At 65.8% G+C, this 19,604-nt stretch overlaps 6 protein-coding genes across 6 annotated transcripts in view; 2 read left to right on the top strand and 4 right to left on the bottom strand.

The window, feature by feature from the left end:
- PFL1_03683 (uncharacterized protein) overlaps positions 1 to 3,023 on the bottom strand; it is a gene marked incomplete at both ends in the record, with an annotated part of 3,592 nt that extends 569 nt beyond the window's left edge. Inside the window, 3 exons of the mRNA XM_007881202.1 lie at positions 199 to 2,479; positions 2,556 to 2,718; positions 2,825 to 3,023. Coding sequence (XP_007879393.1) covers positions 199 to 2,479; positions 2,556 to 2,718; positions 2,825 to 3,023 — 2,643 coding nt within the window. The remainder of the gene's footprint in view (positions 1 to 198; positions 2,480 to 2,555; positions 2,719 to 2,824) is intronic.
- Positions 3,024 to 3,878: 855 nt separating this feature from the next.
- PFL1_03682 (uncharacterized protein) lies at positions 3,879 to 5,669 on the bottom strand (the record flags this gene model as incomplete). Its single annotated transcript, XM_007881201.1, has 2 exons — positions 3,879 to 5,285; positions 5,373 to 5,669. The coding sequence occupies 2 exons, from the start codon at positions 5,667 to 5,669 to the stop codon at positions 3,879 to 3,881; spliced, it is 1,704 nt and encodes a 567-aa protein (XP_007879392.1).
- Positions 5,670 to 8,335: 2,666 nt separating this feature from the next.
- PFL1_03681 (uncharacterized protein) lies at positions 8,336 to 9,616 on the top strand (the record flags this gene model as incomplete). The annotated part of the gene is made up of 1 exon (XM_007881200.1): positions 8,336 to 9,616. The coding sequence occupies one exon, from the start codon at positions 8,336 to 8,338 to the stop codon at positions 9,614 to 9,616; it is 1,281 nt and encodes a 426-aa protein (XP_007879391.1).
- Positions 9,617 to 9,940: 324 nt separating this feature from the next.
- Positions 9,941 to 11,526, bottom strand: PFL1_03680 (uncharacterized protein; the record flags this gene model as incomplete). Its single annotated transcript, XM_007881199.1, has 6 exons — positions 9,941 to 9,967; positions 10,092 to 10,440; positions 10,547 to 10,911; positions 11,039 to 11,196; positions 11,294 to 11,385; positions 11,510 to 11,526. The coding sequence occupies 6 exons, from the start codon at positions 11,524 to 11,526 to the stop codon at positions 9,941 to 9,943; spliced, it is 1,008 nt and encodes a 335-aa protein (XP_007879390.1).
- A 539-nt stretch (positions 11,527 to 12,065) lies between these two features.
- On the bottom strand, positions 12,066 to 13,155 carry PFL1_06872 (uncharacterized protein; the record flags this gene model as incomplete). Its single annotated transcript, XM_007881275.1, has 5 exons — positions 12,066 to 12,221; positions 12,331 to 12,392; positions 12,499 to 12,645; positions 12,750 to 12,879; positions 13,003 to 13,155. 5 exons carry the CDS (start codon positions 13,153 to 13,155, stop codon positions 12,066 to 12,068), a joined length of 648 nt encoding a protein of 215 aa, XP_007879466.1.
- A 1,601-nt stretch (positions 13,156 to 14,756) lies between these two features.
- PFL1_03679 (uncharacterized protein) lies at positions 14,757 to 19,213 on the top strand (the record flags this gene model as incomplete). Its single annotated transcript, XM_007881198.1, has 2 exons — positions 14,757 to 17,669; positions 17,795 to 19,213. 2 exons carry the CDS (start codon positions 14,757 to 14,759, stop codon positions 19,211 to 19,213), a joined length of 4,332 nt encoding a protein of 1,443 aa, XP_007879389.1.
- Between the last annotated feature and the right edge of the window lie 391 nt (positions 19,214 to 19,604).

The following is a 19,604-nucleotide window of genomic DNA, read 5'->3' as shown; positions in this document are numbered from 1 at the left end:
GCGCGGGGCGCCGCCGCCGCCGAGCTGGTCGAGGAGCTGGAGGAATTCGCGCCGCAGGTCGCCCTCGATCTTGCGCTGGTGGTGCGAGCGGCCCGTGTTGATCAGATCGAGGTCGATGAGGCCCGTCGTCGGGTCCGTCGCAGACGACTTGGCCGCCTCGCGGATCAGCCGGGCCGCCTCTTCGACGTCGTCGACCACGACCTCGTCCGAGAAGCGCATGCGGGCGTGCGCCTCCGAGAGCCGGATCATGCTCTCGAGCTGACGTGTGGTGGCCGTGATGCGGCGCTCCGAGCTGCGCGGGTCTTCGCCGACCTTGCGCAGCTCGACGTAGCGTGCGGCCAGCGCGTCGCCCGCCTCCTTGGTCAGCACCGGCGAGATGCGGTTGCGCGCGTAGGAAATGTACGACGTCAGCGTCTCGATGGGCAGGATCTCGCTGCCGCCCGTCTGCGGCTTGTCCTCGAGGTAGAGGCCGACCAGGTGGCGCGCCAGCCGTCGGTCGTTGGCCTCGTCGATCTTGTCGAGGACGAGGTAGACCAGGTCGAAACGCGAGATGAGCGTCGGCGGAAGGTCAATGTTGCGCGTGATGGGCAGGTTGACGTTATACTTGGACCCTACCGGGTTGGCCGCCGCCAGAATCGAGGTCCGCGCGTTGAGCGTCGTGATGATGCCCGCCTTGGCGATCGAGACCGTCTGCTGCTCCATGACCTCGTGCAGCACGCTGCGCGTGGCGTCCGACATCTTGTCAAACTCGTCGATGCAGCAAACGCCGCCGTCGGACAGCACCAGCGCACCGCTCTCGAGCACCAGCTGCTTGGTGTCCGGGTCGCGCGTGACGTACGCCGTCAGACCGACGGCCGACGAGCCCTTGCCCGAGGCGTAGACGCCGCGCGGCGCAATCTTGTGCACGTACTGCAGGATCTGCGACTTGGACGTGCCCGGGTCTCCGACCATCAGGACGTTGATGTCGCCGCGGTAGCGCGGGCCACCCGCGCCGCCTCCCGTGCTGATGCTCTTGTTGGTGCCGCCAAAGAGCTGCAGCAGGATGCCCTTCTTGACGTCGTCCATCTCGTAGATGCTGGGCGCCAGGCTGCGCGCGAGGACCTCGTAGACGTCCGGACGGTCGGCGATGCCCCGCAGCCGCTGCTCGAGGTCCTGGCTGGGCGACGCCTCGCCCTCGAGTGCGGCGGCGAACCCGCTGCGGAGATCGACGTCCTCATCGTCGTCCTCGCCTCCCACGCCCACGGCCTGGGCGCCGCGTCCTTCGGCCTGCTCGGACTCGTCACGCGTCGAGAGGTCGACGCCGAGGCGCTTGCCGCTGCTGCGCTTGATGTGGAGGATGTCGACGAAGGTCTTGTAGAGGCTCTTGAGGCTGCGCTGGCGCGGGTTGACTCGGACGGGCGTGCTGCGGAAGATGCCGGTGATCTCGACGCGGTCACCGGGCTTGCTGACGTCGACCAGCTCGTCGTAAGCACACATGCTGACTGTGTGGGGCGTCTGGCCGTCTGGGACCACGTCGGGCGTCTCCTGGATGCGGACCACCTGGCGGTCGGCGAACTCGCAGCGGTTGTGGATGAGCGACATGGAACCCTGCTGGTTGCACACCTCGCGCGGGCATCGGTCCGGCTCGGCAATGCGGCCCCGATCGATCTCGACGGGCACCGTGTGGTGGCAGATGAGGCAGCGGAAGAAGGCCTGCTTCATCTCGGGGATGATGGGCGTGGCCCGGATGACGAGGCCGCGCACCGTCACCAGCTTGTCGATGTCGGCCGGATTGAGGTCGCGCATGTTGGTGGCCTCGGCGCCAAACGGCCGCACTTTGTAGAGCTTCGACTCCATGATCTCGATCTCGGCGAGGCCGAGGTCGCCGCCCATGCCGTCGCGGCCGTGCTTGTGGTCGTCATAGGCCATCTCAAGCATCTCGTCTTTGAGCACCTGGTCCATGATGGGGACCATCTCCTGCGGGTACCGGATCAGCTGCAGCTTGAGCCTCTTTGACGGGCCAAAGGCCTCGAGGTCCGAGATGCGGAGGTTGAGGTTGGTCTGGTCGGTCTGCCTCATTCTGCGCAGGTAGCCGTCGTAGACCAGGTGCTCTCCGTCCTGGAGGCCCGGACCGAGCGAGCCGGGCACCTCGAGGCCGAGCTTCTTGGCGTGGGCCCACCGGTACTTGAGGCGGAAGCCGCGCAGGAACGAGCGGAAGAGCTGCATCGTCTCGCCAATCGAGACATTGGTGCCCCAGATGACCTTGGACACGGCTTCCTGACCGCCCGCGGCGCCGGCGTCGCTCGTGGGCGCCTGCTGCGAGAGGCTGATGGCGTCGCTCGGGGCATCGCTGAAGGGATGGCTGCTGCCGATCGCCGAGCCAGGAGCATCGGAGCCGGCTGCGGCTGCCATGCGGGATCGACGGACAATCGAGGGGGAAGACAGGGGGACCGAAGAGTGGATCTCTCCACGGCGATGTCTCGGGGTCGTGCCTCCGGAGCTGTCACAGCGACGCAGCGGTGTCCGGTCAGCATCGTCCGCACATGCCAACATCGACCCTTGGAGGGGAAGCTCACCTAGGGAAGAAGAGTGGCTCATCGAGCCGGCTGGATGCGCTGCTGGACGGCATGCGAAGGTTCTCGGCGTTTGCAGATCGCCTGGCAGAGGCCAGAGGGGTGCGCTGTCCGCGCGGCGTCCTCGAGGGGGAAGACGTGGGAAAATGCAGAGGAGATGACCCGCCTAGCAAGGGGGGAGAGAGTCGAGAATTGGAAAGAGGTCGACACAATCAGCATGCGTGGCCGAGATGGTGAGTGACAGCCCGTCGCAATCCGGAGTGGCAACGTACCGATGCGGGAGGAAGGAGTGCCGCCGGGCTGAAGCCTGCGGGCGCCCGAGGCCTGGCTCTTTGCGGGGCTGCTAGAAGGGAAGGCGAGGGGCGAGGAGCTGTTTGCGAGGTCGCGGTTGGAGCGAGCGCCGGGCGTGAGCGGGTTGCGCCGCTCAACATCCTGCATATCGGCGTCCGAGTGCGGGCCGGGCGTTGACATGGCGGGCGAGCTAGGCCGGGTGGTCGGTTATCGTCTTGCAAGGACCGCCGATCAGGAGTCGGAGCGAGGAAGGTGGCAGAAGCAGGCCAGACCAGACGATGATCTGTACAAAGGGTGGCAGAGTGAGGGATAGGAAGGGGCAGAGGTAGGGGCAGAGGTAGGACGGGAAGGATGGGCGACAAGGTGAGGGAGGGAGGATGCAGGGAACGAGGGGCGGGGACGAGGTGTTGGTCCTGCTTGGCCCTCCTCGGGCCCTCATCGTCTCTGTGCTGCGTGCGCGCGCGCCCGGATCGGTCCCTCTCCCTCTCTAGCACACACCCACCCGCCTGCGCCTCCAAGTCCGAGCTACCGAGAAATGGCGAGCGCGTAAAGTGCCAGGCCTCTGGCCAACTGCCTGGCCAGCCCTACCCTCTCCGCGGGCCCGCCTGAGGTTTTTGGGACGCGTCGCGTAAATTGACCGGGCCCGCGCACAGGCAGCCAGGCAGGCCACTGGCAGGCGTGGCCCACTACGATCGCCCCTCGATCTGGTCGCAAGCAAACGATGCTATAATCAAACTACTGTTCATGGCGGCGTACAAAGGAAAGGGATAGATGCTCATATATAAATACAATAGACGCGGTCAAGGAGAAGCGCTGGGGGACCTAGGTGTACCGGCCCATGCTGGAGGCGCAAATGAGAAACGAGGGGGCGCAGGCGGGGCCATGACGACCAGGGGATGCGAGGGACAGCCGCCGTCGTCTCAATCGACGGACGAGCTCGGAAACGGTCGACCATCCTCTTGCGCGCTGACGAACCAAGATCCTATCACCGGGGCTTGCGCGGCGGCAGCGGCGACGGCCGGCTGCGGACGATGCTCAGCGGAGGGTGCGCACGCTCGACATGTTTCCGCTCTTTGCGCCGAGCGCGCCGGGTGTCTTGCCGGCCTTGCCCACCTCGACGGGCTTCTCGAATACGCGCCACAGCTTGAGCTCCTCGTCGTCGCTCACCGTCGCCAGCACCTCGCCGTCCGGGCTCAGGCTGGCGTGGAGCACGCGCTGCTCGTGCGCCTCAATCTCGGCCACCTTCTGGCCCGACGGGTGCGACCAGATGTTGATCATGCCCTTGGCGCTCTCGTGGGTGCCGATGCCGTGCGTCGAGACCAGCTCCCGGTAGTGCTGCGACCATTTGAGCGACGTAATCTGCCCGCTCGTCTGGATCGACAGCGTGCGCGAGTTCTGCGTTGTGTTCCACACGTGGATCTTGCGGTCGCTCGTGCCGCCTCCCGTCGCCAGCATGCTCAGGTTGTGCGGGCACCACGCAAGCGCCTTGACCGCCGCCTGGTGGTTCTCCTTGCGCATCTTGGGCACCGACGTGCGCCGGTCCCACACCTTGACCACGTTGTCGTTGCCGCCCGTCGCCAGCAGCGCGCTGTCGGCGCGCCACTCCATGCCGCACACGGGACCCGAGTGCGCCTTTTCCAGCGTGCGCGTCAGGGCGTCGCGCTCGCGAACGTCGAATTCCTTGATGATGCCCGACTGGAAGCCGGCGTTGAGCGTACCGTCTGGCGCCCACGCCATGACGTTGACCGCCGCATTGTCGGCGCCTCCCTCGGCGCTCGGCTTGAGCGTGCGCAGCCGCGAGGAGCTCTCGACGTCCCAGATCTGCGTGTAGCCGCCCTCAAGGCCAACGGAGAGGATGTTGCCGTCGGCGTCCCACCGGAGGCCCGTAATGAGGCCGTTACCGCCCACGCGCTCCGACTGGGTCGTCGTGTCGAGCAGCTGCGAGGCATCACCCGTGTTGCCGTTCCACAGCCACACGCCCGTCTGCAGCGCGATGGCGACAATGTTGGTCGAGGACCAGTCGAGCAAGTTGTAGTAGTAGTCGTCGACCATATTGGGCGCGTCTAGGGTGCGCTCCGGGTTGGTGGGGATCTTCCTTCGTCCGGCGCTGTTGAGGCTGCTCGGCAGCGCCGTCTTGGGCTTGGCCACAGCGTACCGGCTCCTCACGTCGGGTCCGGCGGGAGTTCCCGGGCAGGCAGCCGAGAACGAGAGGATCCTCTGGCCGCGCTCGGCCTGCGCAGCCTGCTCGAGCGTCTGGCCGCCCTCGAGGTCGGTGGGGATGGCGTTGACGGCGGCGATGTTGGCGGCGATGATGTTGGAGTCGACGCCGTCGCTCGAAGACTGCGAGCGGATGGTGTCGTTGGCATCCTCGTCGGCCAACGAGGCAGCGCCGGGGCCAGTCGACTTGTTGAGCTCGCGGTTGGGGATGTATCGGTCGCCCCGCTGTCTTCACATGAACGGGTGGGCAGTGCATGGGTCAGCGATGCTTCACGCTGATTGGAGCGGTTCGAGCGTCTAGCGGGCACTCACGCTGATGCTGGACGTCATCTTGGACTTGAGCAGCTTGTCCGGACCCTGCCAGTCCTTTGTGACGCCCGTCTTGAGGTCCGAGATGCTGAAGGTGCCGCTATCGTCCCTGTCCTTGCGACCGAGGGGGGCGTGTCGAGCACCGGCCGACTTGGCGCCCTTGGAAGGCGAGCCGCCGAGCTTCATGTCCCGGAGGTTGGTCGAGAGGTCGGCGAGCGGCAGGTCGGAGCCGGCGGCTGAGCCACCGATGCCGCCGCCGCCGCCACCGAGGTGCCTGGAGCGAGTTGGCGAGAGGCCCATGGTGTGTGCGTATGTGTGCGTGGATGAAGAGAACAGAAAGAAACACGGAGGTATGAGACGGAGCGGTGGGGAGGGCAGTGCAGGAATGGGAAGGCAGAGCCAGGAAAGGAAAGGCAAGGTGGTGAAGAGGACGGAAGTGGGTGCGAGGAGGGGGAGGAGAAGAGGTGGTCGAGACGAGGCAAGAGGGGGCAGTCGGCCCTGGCTGTCGCCTCTTCTGCCGGCTGTGGCCGTAGCCGTGGCCGTAGCCTGCGGCGAGCAGAGTGTTGGGTTAGAGTCTCGTTCAACCAACACCTTTCCTGTGGCTTCGGATCCGAGGGGTCCATGGGCGCGTCACGCGTCTGCGGTGCTGGACTCGCCGACATGCTTACGTAAGGGGGCGGAGCTTCGGCACGATACTTCCGCCGGTGCAGTCGAGCATGGCCAGGCTGCCGCCTCATCGCAGCCCCCTCTGGTCCCCACCCTGGGCCAGCGCTGCCTGACCCAGGATGCCGGAGCGTAAACTCCGCTCCACCTTGCTGATGCACCGAATGCAGCAAGATGGAGCAGAGACACGGAAGCAAGCGTCGCGGAGAATATCGCCTCGCCGTCGGGCGACGTTTGGCTCCGCCACAGAAAACCGCCGACAGCATCCAGGCCAGGCCAGCCCGGGCCAAGCCTCCGGACGCGGACGTTGGGTCTTTGTACGGTGGGTACCGTATCGTCGCCTTCTATCGCTGTCGACGACGCTGGTCAGCAAAAGCAGCTAGACAGGCATATATGTCGTTTGGCGCTAGCGGTGCGAGTCCGCACGGAAGTTGTCTTCCGGGCGCTGCTTTTGATCTCGATTATGACCTTGACCTTGGTCGCCGCCCTTTCTTTCCCGACAACGACAAAGGGGCAAGTGGATAGCAGCTCCTAGTCCAGGCGAAAAGGAGAATCTGGTCGTCGACGAGGCCAAGCAGCGTGAGTAGGATCTGTCTGGGTCAGGCCGGGCCGAGGTCGGCTATGCGACCTCATCCCCTGCCCACCCGCTCGGAGGTCCGACCTCGAGCACTCCGTTTGCCTTTGCTCCGACCCGCCCCCCCTGAGCTGTCAATCAGGAAGCGGCGACGCAGCCAAGAGTACGTCGTCGGACATTCGGACCCTCGGTCGTATAGCCGCCCGCAAATTCCCCTAACTTTCCGGCTAGCTCGGCGAGGCGAGGGTCGCACGTACGTACTCTCTTGCGTCGCCCTCGTCGCTAGCCGCCCATGTCGCGAGCGAAGGCCGCAATGTTACGTATCGTCGTCAGTCCCCTTCCCCCCACTCTGGCACCAGCCAACCGTTGGGTCCGGATCTTGCTCTGTGCTTGAGCCCATCGACCGCCGACGTCCGCCGCCACTGCCCTCTTGTCTCCGCTACGGCGACACGTACTACGGTCTTAGCTGTACGCCCCGACGCCTTGCATCGGCTCGGAAGTGGTGCTCCGACAATCCGCGCTACATACTCGTCGTACGTACACGCTCGCACGCACGGCGCGATGTCCGCCTCGCATATATACAGACGCACACGGAAACGCTGCCAAACGGCAAGCGTAAGAAAGAGTATGTATGTAACTACACGACGGCACACAAAGCGTCACCCTCGCTCATCTGCCTCGACGGGAGGAGAGGGCGGACCCAATAACCCACCCACCCATCCGTCCACCCACCACTGCGCTCGATGGACCACAATGGGAGCTCACAATGGCCGCGCCTCGCCGCGTTCCCAGCTTCATTCGAGTTCTGGCACCTCAGTCGCCTGCAGATGACCGCGTCGCAACGACAACCGCCATTGCAGACGTATGTATGGACTTCTTCTCACGGTCGCACATCGGCCCCCCTCCCCCCACGCCGCTCTCGGCCCGACCCACAGCCGTAGCCAGGGTAGCAGCCGGCGTCAGAGTCGACCCTGGTCCGGTCGCCACGCCATTCTTGGTCGATTAGCTCGATCGCTTCGACGCCCCGTCCCCCCCGTATTCTACCGTGCCCAAGCTCGGGTACAGGGCCCCCTGGGCCCGGCCCTGTGCTGGCCACCGCATCTTGTTCCAAGCTCGGAGCGTACGCATCGAAAAGGCCTTCGACCGAAGAATCTCGGGCCGGCGGGTCGAGGGCCGCCGCCCAGGGACACACTGGAGCGATTCAATCAGAGGCGTGGCGGGGGCTGTCGTATGCCCCGCCATTACAAGGGTGGCTACGCCCACGCCGCGTCTCACTCTATCTCTCTTTGAGCGTGGTTTTAACAATTGAACGAGCCAGCGAGCTACGATAACCAACGAGCACACACCTACGCTCTGGCTCGGATCGCTCGGTCCTGAAACGTGGCCGCGGCCCGTAGAGGTTGCAGCCGTGTACCTCCTGCCAGCGCCCCTCGACGTCGCCGACGCCGACGCCGCCGTTGACGCCGACGCTGCCGCTGCCGCTGCCGCTGGCCCCATCTGCGGTCGGAGATGTGCGTTACGTTTCGGTCTCGACGGCGGATCTCCTTATAACCTGGTCCGACGACTGGTCGGTCTGTCCCCCGTCCTCGCCATACATCTCTTCCCATCTCTCGCCTCCCCCAGCAACCACCTGCGCTTCCAATCCCCTAAACGCGACACCCTGCCTCCCGACCCTGATCCCATCTCGAAGACCCCTTTCGTGGCTCGACCTTCTGACCTCCCAACCACCATGCGAGTCCTCATCAGCGGCGCCGGCATCGCGGGACCCACGCTGGCGTGGCACCTGGCCAAGGCGATCGACGACGTCGAGATCACGATCCTGGAGCGCAACCCTTCGCTGCTCAAGCAGGGGCAGAACATCGACATCAAGGCGGGTGCGCTCAACGTCATCAAGAACATGGGCCTGCTCGACGAGATCAACCGCCTCAACACGAGCGAAAAGGGCACCCACTTCCTCGACCCCAAGGGGCGTGTCTACGCCAGCTTTCCCGTGCGCGACGGCATCGAGGCGAGCCTGACGTCGGCCCACGAGATCCTCCGCGGCGACCTGGGCGCCGTGCTGTACGAGGCCACAAAGGACCTACCCAAGGTCAAGTACCTCCTCGGCGTCACCATCGCCAAGGTCATCTCCAACGACGAGCGCTGCGCCAAGGTCGAGCTGAGCAACGGCGACGTGGGCGAGTACGACTTTGTCGTCGCCGCCGACGGCCAGTGGTCGCGCGTGCGCCGGTGGTGCTTCCCGCAGGACTCGGTCGAGATCGTGTCCAAGGAGACCTACTACTGCTACTGGACCATCCCGCGCGTCCCCTCGGACATCGACTGGTGGTACATCTACACGGCGCTCGACTCCAAGGTCTTGAGCCTGCGTCCGGACCCGCACGGGACGATGCGCGCCACCATGACGCGGATGCCGACGACGGACGCGGAAAAGGCGGAGTGGGCCAAGGTGTCGCGCGGCGACCGCCAGGCGCAGGAGGACCTGCTGCGCCGCGAGTTCGCGGGCGCCGGGTGGCAGGCCGAGCGCCTCCTCGACGGCATGGCAAAGGCCGACGACTTCTTCTTCCAGCCCCTGGTCCAGGTGCGCATGCAGCAGTGGTCGACGTCGCGCGTCGTGTGCATCGGCGACGCGGCCCACGCCGCCACGCCCCTCACGGGCATGGGCACCTCGCTCGCCCTGATGGGCGCCTACATCCTCGCCGGCGAGATTGCCAGCCTCGAGCCCGGCCAGCACCCCGCCAAGGCGTTTGAGGCCTACGAGGCCGCCTTCAAGCCCTACGTGCTCAAGATCCAGGACATCCCCTCGTTCATGCCCGGCGTCACCTACCCGGGTTCCGGCCTCAAGCGCTGGATCCTCCAGCGGGTCATCGGGTTCATGGCCTCCGCCATCTCGGTCCTCGCCTGGAGCCCGTGGGTGTTCAAGAAGATGTTCGGCGACGGCGATGAGGAGTTCCCCCTGCCCGCCTACCCGGCCTTCCAGGCGTTGGGCTCGCAAAGGGAGAAGGCCAAGTGAGCCGCACCACGCCCCGAGGGGCCAGGCCGATCGGAGCGAAGCTGGTCCGCGCGCCCCCGGCCCATCAGCACCACGACCGCGGCGGACCAGCGACCGGCTGGCCGACTGAACGACCCCTCTGCACGATACCCACCCAGTTTGAAGATCGTCCCGAGTCGGCGAGGGACGAGCTTGCCGGTCGGCCTCGATAGTCGTTATCCTCCCCCGCCCAATCATCAGCCCGTATCGCCACCCAGCATAGTCATCGAACAGTCACCTGCGCATTTGCAATCGAGTTCCCTGTTATGTCCGTCCCTGCTCTTCCTTGTCTCGGATGATGCGGCCCTACAGAGGGGCGGGCTCGTCGAGCCACTGCAGGGACGCAAGAGTAAGCAGCGAGAAGAGTCAGCCAACATCGACCCACATCCCTCCCATCTCTCCCCTGCTGCGGTGGGGGGGGGGGGGGGGGGGCGGCTGGGGGCATGCAAAAACTCACGTCGAGGAACTCGGGCGTAAAGTAGCTGAGGATGAGAGTGGCGCCGGCGCGCACCATGCTCTGGGCCGTCTCCTCGGCCATCCTACGCAGCTCGTACACGCCCGCCCGGGCGCCGGCGTGGATCATGGCAAACTCGCCGCTGACCTGGTAGCACGCCAGCGGATGGTCGGGCGCCAGGTCGCGCGCCTCGGACAGGATGTCGAGGTAGGGCAGCGTCGGCTTGACCATGATGATGTCGGCCCCTTCGTTGACGTCGCGCACAATGGCACGACGCGCCAGGCCGCGCGCCGAGGGCGGGAGCTGGTAGCAGCGTCGGTCGCCGAACGAGGGGGCCGAGTCGACGGCGTCGCTGGCGAAAGGGGGAGAAAGAGGGCGGAAGAGGACAAGGGGGTCAGCACCGGCGATATCGAAAGGGGATCGGCGGCTCCTGCGACGAGTGGCCTGGCATCGCTCACCGGAAGGGTCCGTAGAGGCCGCTCGAGAACTTTGCGCTGTAGGCCATGAGGGTCACCTTGCCGCCGAGCCCAGCATCGACGAGGCCTTGCTTGATGGCGCCCACCCGTCCGTCCATCATGTCGCTGGGCGCGACGCAGTGGGCGCCCGCCTTTGCGTAGTTGACGGCCACCTCGGCGAGCCTAGCGATCGAGGGCGAGTTGTTGATGGTGCCGTCGTCGTGGAGGATGCCGCAGTGGCCGTGGTCGGTGTACTCGCAGAGGCACACGTCGGTGGCGATGTAGAGGCTCGGGAAGACGCGGCGGAGGAGCTTGATGGCCTCGATCACGGGGCCAGTGGGGTCGTCGGCCAGCGTGCCGCGGGCGTCCTGGATGGCATGGGGGAGGCGACAAGGCCGTCGAAGGCAGGGCAGGAACGGCGCGAGAGAGGTGAGCGGTCGTTGCTTATGCGCCCTGATAGGACATTGGGAGAAAGGGGAAGGAACGGGTGCTCACCTTTGGCGTCTTGAGAGGGACGCCAAAGAGGATGACGGACGAGAGGCCCTTTGCGACGAGCGGGGCAAGGAAGGCCTCGAGCTTGTTGACGCCCCACCTGCGCTGGCCGGGCATCGACTGGAGCTCGACCGCGGCATCAGCGTCGTCGGTGATGAAGACTGGGCAGGGGAGACGACGGCAGAGGGGAGCGAGCGGGCCGAGAGGTCAGCGGGGTCGAGTCGTCGGAACACTGCGGGCGGGGCGGTGCGCACGCACGAGGGTACATGAACATGGACTTTGTCAGGTTGCGACCCTGATTCTGCCATGACCGGGTGACGGGGTGCTGATAGCCCGAATGGAGGATGGATCTGCGCGCATCGCGGTGGTGGGCAGGGGAGGTTGCCGGTGCGCCCGGGTGAGCGGCAAGGGTGAGCGACTGGGGCGGCGGCTGGGGCGGCGGCTGTTACGAGGCAGAATGGCGGGCGTACTCACGTCAGGGGAGGCGACATGGCTGCGACGGACGAGGCAGGCTGAGATGTGGAGGGGTGTGCGATGGTGAGCTGGGTGGCAGTGAGGGTCGTGATGGCGGTGGTGGCCGTGATGGTGGTGATGGGAGAAGACGAAGAGGAAGAGGAAGACGAACAAGTGGTGGGGAGCACGGGCCGGGCCGGGCATCTTCTTCTTCCGTGTCACGCCGCGCCACCTCTACCCTCCACCTGACCCGCCGAGGACCGAGATAAGGCGGCGTGGCATCGCATCGCATCGTACGACATGGCACGGCACAGCACAGCATGGGCCCGGCCAGGCCACTTTGTCGTGCAATCGCCGCCAGGCACTTCATTGTGCCACCGCTCACTTGCTTGCACCCACAGACACACACACACACAACTGACGCTGCGCGGCTCATCCGCGCGGCAGCATCGCACGAGCGGGCAGGCACGATCTTTGCTTGACGGCGATGAAGGGGTCGTGAGCCAGGAAGGCAGGGTACAAATACAGGCTGTCGTCATCGTTGTTGTCGTCGTCGTCGTCGAGGCGCGCAGGCTACTCAGTCAAACTGGGCCTCGCCGCCGTCGTCGTCTCCGCCGTCGTCGTCCTCGCCATTGTCAAAGTAGTTTTCGGCATAGTCGTCGTCCTCCTCGTCCTCGTAGTCGCCCAGGTCCTCTGGTTCCGAAGAGCCTTCGCCCCGGTCGTCGGCGTCGCCCTGCATCAGAGACGCGGCAAAGAGGGAAAAGGGAGCAAGCAGCCACTACGGTCAGCCAAAGCTGCGCAGCCATCGCCATGAAAGAGGAGGTGCGGATTACAAGGCTCACCCCTTGCCCGTCTTCGAGGTCGAGATTGTCCCAATTGACCTTGCGCTTCCTCTTCTTGCTCGCTGATCGGACGGCGGGGATGCAATGGAAACACGTCAGTCTCGGGCTCAAGTCGCCGACCGCGAGCAGGACGTCGTTGCTTGCGGGCGCGCGTGCCTCTGCACGCACCTTTGAGCTCCTCCCGCTTCGTCTCGCCCTCCATAAACGAGCTCCAGAGGCCCTTTGGAAAAACCTCCTCCTGCATCTTGATGGTCTTGAGCGAGGGCGCCTCGCGAGCTTCGGGCCGGTACCGGTCGGTGAACCTCGTCAGGTCGGCTAGACGGGCGGCGATACAGAGGATGTGTGGGGCAGAAGCAGGGTGTCAGCGCAAGTCTAGCACGGGCCCAATGTGCGAGAAGCGCCGGGCCAAGACTTCTCACCCTGCTTGCGCTCCTCCAGAACGGGCCAGTAGGGCGAGTAGCGCTGTTCCTCGAGGTACCTGAGCTGGTAGGTGGCGGCCTTGAGCTCCTTTTCGTCTGGCTTGTCCATCTTGGGCATGGATGTGAGGTTCTGCGGCGCGAGTGGGGAGAAGGAGAGGGAGAGGGCCGTGGGGCGTAGATGGTGAGCAGGCGAGCAGCGGCCGGAATCAGGGCCGAGGCTTGCGCAGATGGCCGGAGAGCCAGCGCCACGCACAGGGTAGAGTTTGGACGGGGTCTTGTCCATCATTCCGAGCTCCTGAAAGCTGAGGCCCATGGGGGGAAGGTTTGCGCCGGGCCCGCCGCCTCTGCCGCCGCCGCGACCGAAGCCGCCGCGACCCCTTCCACCTCCTCCACCTCTACCGGACATGGCTGCGGTGGGTCGGGCAAGGGAGCGGAGCGGATGAGGGCCGTGGCCTGGAGATTGAGGTGAGGGAGAAGATGTGCGCTGATGACGGACGGCGGTGGTGGCGAGCGCTCGAAGGGTTAGGAGCGAGAAGCGAGGGGCGAGGGGCGAGGATAGGGTCGAGAATAGGGTCGAGAATAGGGTCGAGAATAGGGTCGAGAATAGGGTCGAGGATAGGGTCGAGAAGAAGGTGGGGCCAGCGCAGCGAGCACCAGAAAATCGACCAAAATTGGGCACCTGGGCGCGGAAGTCGGAAGTCGACGAGCAGCGCAGGCAGGCCAGCCCAACGACGCGCCACAGAGGGCTCTGGAATGGCCTGGCCGGGCGCCGAGGATGCCTGACGGGCTCTGGCCGGCGTGCTGGGGGTCAAGGATGGTGTGCTTGAGCATGAACGGGAGGGAGATGAAAAAGGCTACCTAGCATCAACAGGAGGATGGCAGTCATTTTGTCAATAGTCGAGAGGGGCGTCGATAGGGGAGCAGAGAGTAGGGCAGAGGAGGCCATCGGGCGGTGAGGTGCCCGTCAGGCAAGCAGCCAGATGGATGGCCGCTGGCCGCTGGCGGTTGGACCCTGAGGTGCGTTTGCCCGCCTGGCTGCTGGCCTGCTGCGCGCAAGGGCCTCCTCAGGCTGGGCTGGGCTGGGCTGGGCTGGGCTGGGCTGGGCTGGGCTGGGCTGGGCTGGACTGGGCTGGCGGCTTGCCTGTGGCTCGACGTACTGTGACTGGCCACGGGACGCAACGCTCGCGGCATTTCCCCGCGCTTTGGTGGCCGCAGACTTGCCCCTCCTCCCCCCCGCCTCGGAGCCAAGCCGTACGTGGTCAGGCAGCTTGCCTCTCTGGCCCACCCTCGAACCGGCCACAGTCGTCACCATCACTACTACCACCGCCACCCACCGCCACCAGCACCACTGCCGTCGCCACCGCTGACTGCCGTCTTCAACTGACCAAACCCCTGGGCCGACGCCGCCATACAGCAACCTGCGCCCCTCGTCATGCCCCTCTGAACCCGCGCCCCTCTCCCGGACCACCCAGCCCACACACACGCCCGCACCGCCAATGCTCTCGTCTGATCGCCAGCGGCCGCATCACCACCGCCACCACCGCAATCACCACCATCTCCACGTCGAGCTGCCTGCCGCTCCCCACTGACACCGACGCAGCACCAGCTTGATCAGACCAGCCCACGCCCTCGAGGCGACCGCATCATGTCATCCTCCTCACCGCCACCCGCACCACCCGCGCAGGGCCAAGCCTCTCCCGCGCCCTCGAGCCCACCGTTCCCGCCACCAGCCGCGCTCGACTACGACAGGCTCAGCCCACCCTTGCCGGACTCGCCCGCCCTCAAACCCGTATCTCCCCGGGGCTTCTCCAACATTTCCTCCCTCGCAAGCTCCCTCGAAATGGCCCACCCCTTCCGACCCATGTCCGCCTTCCCCCCGCGCAGCCCCTTGCCGGCCCGCAATCGGACAGCGCCCATGATGCAGCACGGAGATCCAGCCTCGACGACTGCCCAGATACGGCGCGCGACGCAGAGCCGCATGTCGTCCACTCGGAAACCCAGGCCCTCATGCAGATGCTCAGCATGGTCGGCAGCCGCTTTTTCGACGCAGAGGGACAGGGCATCATGGAGGACGACGACCTCGACGAGGCAGACGACGACATCCTCGGCCAGCCTCCGCGGCGGCGCTCGCTCACGGGCGAGCTGGAAACCGAGTCTGCCGCAGCCTTGGACCCGACAGCCTGGCTGAGTTCCCGCAGCCGCCGCCTGAGGACCGATCGGGGCTTGTATCCCGGCAGGCACGAGGCGTTCGACGATCAAGCGACGCCGCTGGGCGGGCAGACTCCCTTGGCGGCCTCGGCCATCTCGGTACACCGCGCCAAAAAGCCACCGACATCCCCCTTTGGAAGCCACAGCGAAACAGCGCAGCGGCGCTCCCAGGCACGCGCCAAGCGCCAGGACGACCTGGCCGGCAGGCAGAGCAGCCGGCATCCGTTCGCCGAGGCCTCTGCCGACACGGGCGAAGAAGGCGATTCCGAGGACAGCGGCACGGACGAGCCTCGATCCGCGGTCGACACGGCTCCTGGTCCATCGCATCTTGATGATGGACCGAGACAGTCGCTAGAGACGCAGGATGACACCACGGAAGCAAAATCAGCGCCGATGCCCAGCGAGGCTTCCACCTCGCGACTGCAACCACCCTTCGAGGTCTTGCCGCCCGAAGGTTCTGGCGCTGCCGACGATGCCTTGCCTCGCCGCGACGATGTAGAGCAGCTGCTTGTCCAGCTTCACCGCCTGTTCGATCTCGAGCCAACCGAGGAGCTGTTGTCGGCGCACCGGTGCTGGCTCTTCCGTTCTATCCTGCTCCAAGGCCACGTCTACCTCACGACGGGCCACCTCTGCTTCTACGCCTACCTTCCCTCGCGCGAGAACCGCCTGCTGCGCTCCGGACCGATCGCCAAGCTGACGCGGCGGACGCACCGATTCAGCAAGCACTGGGCCACGCTCCGGAGCGGGCTGCTCAGCTGGTTCGACAGCGCCCGCGACCCCTACTTTCCGCAGGGCTTCATCGACCTGCGGCGTGTCTCTGCCGTCGAGGCATCCTCCAAGCACCTGGATCGCTTCAAGGTGACGACGCCGTATCGCCGCTTCACGTTCCAGGTCGAGTCCGAGGCCAGCCGCAATGCCTGGATCACGGCGCTGAGGAAGGAGGTCTTCAAGGCGCACAACGAGGGCGAGAGCGTCAAGATCAGCATCCCACTCGAGACGGTCATTGACGTCGACACGACCCTGTCCGTCGACCAGACCGAGATGGTGTGCATCAAGGTGGTCGACGAGCTCGCCGGCTTCGCCATCGACGAATACTTTTTCCTGCACCTGTCGAGGCGCGACGAGTTTCTGCGGACCACGAAGCGCATCGCCTTCGGAAACAGCCGCTCCGGATCGGATCCGCTCCGCTGGTCGCGGGCAAGCATCCAAGACTCGACAGGCGGGATGGCCAACACCGTCACGCTACCAAATGCTCCGCTCGACGAGGTGCCCGCGCTCCCGATCTCCACCACGCTGAGGAGACAGGGCTCGTCGGCCTCGGCAAAGACGATGTCGGCAGCCCGTGCGGGGGCAGACGCCTCAAAAGGATCAGCTCTGAAGGCAGAAGGCGAGGCTGGGCAGCGTCCGATTGCTATTCCGCGGCTCGACGCTGCCAAGGGCCGGCCAGCGGCCACAATGGATGCAGACGCCGACCACCTGTCCTGCACGCCCACGGCAAGGACGATGGAAGGAGCCCTCGGAGACAGCTCCTTCGTCTATCCGCCATCGCCCACCGGGAGCGAGCCCCCGCCCTCGTTTGAACAGGTCCAGAAAGAGGCGGAACGAGGCTGGGCCCTTCCAAAGTGGATCAAGGACACGCCGAATCGGATGCTCGGCGGCGGCTCGGCTGCCGATGCCCTCGCCGGCTGGATGGGAGGCACCTCGCGCCGTCACCATCGCCGCATCGTCGAGCTTTGGCCCAAGGACACCCACCTCGGCGACGACGACGACCAGGACGCACGCTCTGCGGCGGGCGAGGACTTGTCCAACTCGGGCTACTCGTCCTTCTCGGTCCTCGACGCCCCCGACGAGGATCGAGACGCCCCGACCGAGGCGGGCCGCTTCGAAGAGCAGTTCCGCGAGACGTTTGGGCTGCCGGAGGATGAGCGCCTGGTCGGCCACGTCCACGCCACGCTCTTCCGGGTCCTGCCCATCACGGGTAGGGCGTTCGTCTCGACACGCCACCTCGCGTTCCGCTCTTCGGGCATAGCGCAGAAGACCGTGGGGCGTACGCTGATGCTGATCCCGCTCTCGGACGTCGTCTCGGCCGCGCGGCAACCGGCGTTCCGCTTCGGGCAGCACGGCGTCGTGGTCACCGTTCGAGGGCACGAAGAGGTCTTCCTCGAACTGGCCTCGGCAGAGCGCAGGGACGAGATGCTCTCCCTGATCGACCTCCAGCTCGACCACATCAGAGCAGACGACCCGGACGACGACGATCTCGCCGCCGTCGGAGGCGACGCGGCGGCAGGCTCGGAGAGGTCGAACGCGCTCGTGCTACGGGACCTCAGCGAACAGCTCGACCAAAGCTTCGACTCTGCCTCGGCCAGCACCTCGACCCTGTCGTCGCACCTCTCGATGCTGGGCCAGTCGTCGGCCTCGATAATGCGGTCCGACTCGTCGGCGCTGCTCTCGTTCAAGCCGGCCAAGCCGCTGGTCTTTACCATGCTGACGATCGGCTCGCGAGGCGACGTGCAGCCCTACATTGCCCTCGGCAAGGGCCTGCAGGCCGATGGCCACCGCGTGCGCATCGCCACGCACCCCGAGTTTGGCGACTGGGTCAAGGGCCACGGGATCGAGTTTAGTGGCATCGGCGGAGATCCTGCCGAGCTGATGCGCATCTGCGTCGAGAACGGCACGTTTACGGTGTCGTTTCTGAGGGAGGGCGTCACCAAGGTGAGTGAACGGAGTGCGGCAGCGTTCGGCGAGTTAAGAACGAAGCCAGGAAGGAAGCCACGGCCGGCTGACCCTCTGCACTGTCTTTGACGCTCGATCATGTTCCTTTACGCCCCTGCTCGCAGTTCCGTGGCTGGCTCGATGACCTGCTGCTGTCCAGCTGGCATGCCTGCCAGGGCAGCGACGTCATCATCGAGAGCCCCTCGGCCATCGCCGGCATCCATGTCGCCGAGGCCCTCCAGGTGCCCTATTACCGCGCCTTCACCATGCCATGGACCCGCACGCGCGCCTACCCGCACGCCTTTGCCGTGCCAGGCAACAAGGCCGGCGGCAACTACAACTACATGTCGTACGTCATCTTTGACCAGATCTTTTGGCGCGCGGCAGCCGGCCAGATTAATCGCTGGCGCAAGAAACACCTGGGCCTGCGCTCGACCAACATCGACAAGCTCGAGCAGCACAAGGTGCCGTTCATCTACAACTTTAGTCCGAGCCTGGTGCCGCGCCCGCTGGACTGGTTCGAGTGGATCCACGTGACAGGTTTCTGGTTCCTCGACGGCCCAGACAATTCATCGAGCCGCAAGTGGCAGCCGCCGGCAGACCTGGTGGCGTTCATCGACCGGGCGCGCGTCAACGGCCGCAAGCTGGTCTACATTGGTTGGGGCTCGATTGTCGTGTCGGACGCCGAGGCCATGACCCGCTGCGTGCTCGAGGCGGTCAAGAAGAGCGGCGTCTGCGCCATCATCTCCAAGGGCTGGTCCGACCGCCTCTCGTCGGGCTCCAACCCGGGCTCGACGGTCTCCGACCCTGCCGTCCTCGACGACGTCTTTCAGGTGTCGTCGGTGCCGCACGACTGGCTCTTCCCGCTCATCGATGCCGCCTGCCATCACGGCGGCGCCGGCACGTTGGGCGCCAGCCTGCGCGCCGGTCTGCCCACGATTGTCAAGCCGTACTTTGGCGACCAGTTCTTTTGGGGCCAGCAGGTCGAGAGCCTCGGCGTGGGGAGCTGCGTCAAGAACCTCACTGCCGACGCCCTCGCAGCGGCGCTCCGGACGGCGACGACCAACGCCAAGCAGATTGAGGGGGCCCGGGCGCTCGGCGCCCAGATCAGGGCAGAGGACGGCGTGGGCGAGGCCATCAAGGCCATCTACCGCGACCTCGACTATGCGCGCGGCCGGATCAAGCGCGACACGAGGCTGCCCACCGAGACGCAGCGCGGTCAAGGCCAGGATGCCGACTCGACGCCCCTACTTCAGCAGGGCGCCATGCCGCCTCGTGCAGACGTCAACGACGACGAGCAGCCGCACGACGGCACGGCTGCCCGGGCAGCGGGCCCGGTCACCGATGCGGTGCAGGCGGCGGCCGATACGTCGCACGAGCGCGAGCACGAGCACGAGCACGGCAGCTGCAGCGCCGAGCACACGTCCGACGAGTGGTCGGACGTCGGCGGCCCACTGAGCCCCGCCATGAGCGGCAGCCACGACGATCCCTCGAGCTCCCTCTTCCTGTCGAGCCACCACGACGCCCCTACCACCGGCGCCTGACGCACGTGAGGGGCTTCGGCCGTCTCTGCGGCACGTCGCCGAGCCGAGCGAGGGATCAGGTGGTGGGTCCTCGCACTGAGCCTGGTTTCGCGGCGATCAAGGAGATAGAGAGAGAAATCGGCAACGACGACAAGGACAACGACCACGACCACGACGGCAGCGACACACACACACACACACACACACACACACACACACACACACACACACACACACACACACACACACACACACACACACACACACACACACACACACACACACACACACACACACACACACACGACACACACACACACACACACACACACACACGACGACGACGACGACGTACGACGTACGACGACGTACCGTACGACGTACGTACGTTACGGACGTCGGACGTACGTCG

The sequence above is a fragment of the Pseudozyma flocculosa genome (assembly GCF_000417875.1).
Source record: "Pseudozyma flocculosa PF-1 unplaced genomic scaffold scaffold00011, whole genome shotgun sequence".
NCBI lineage: Eukaryota > Fungi > Basidiomycota > Ustilaginomycetes > Ustilaginales > Ustilaginaceae > Pseudozyma > Pseudozyma flocculosa.
This window is presented reverse-complemented; position numbering and strand designations above follow the sequence as displayed.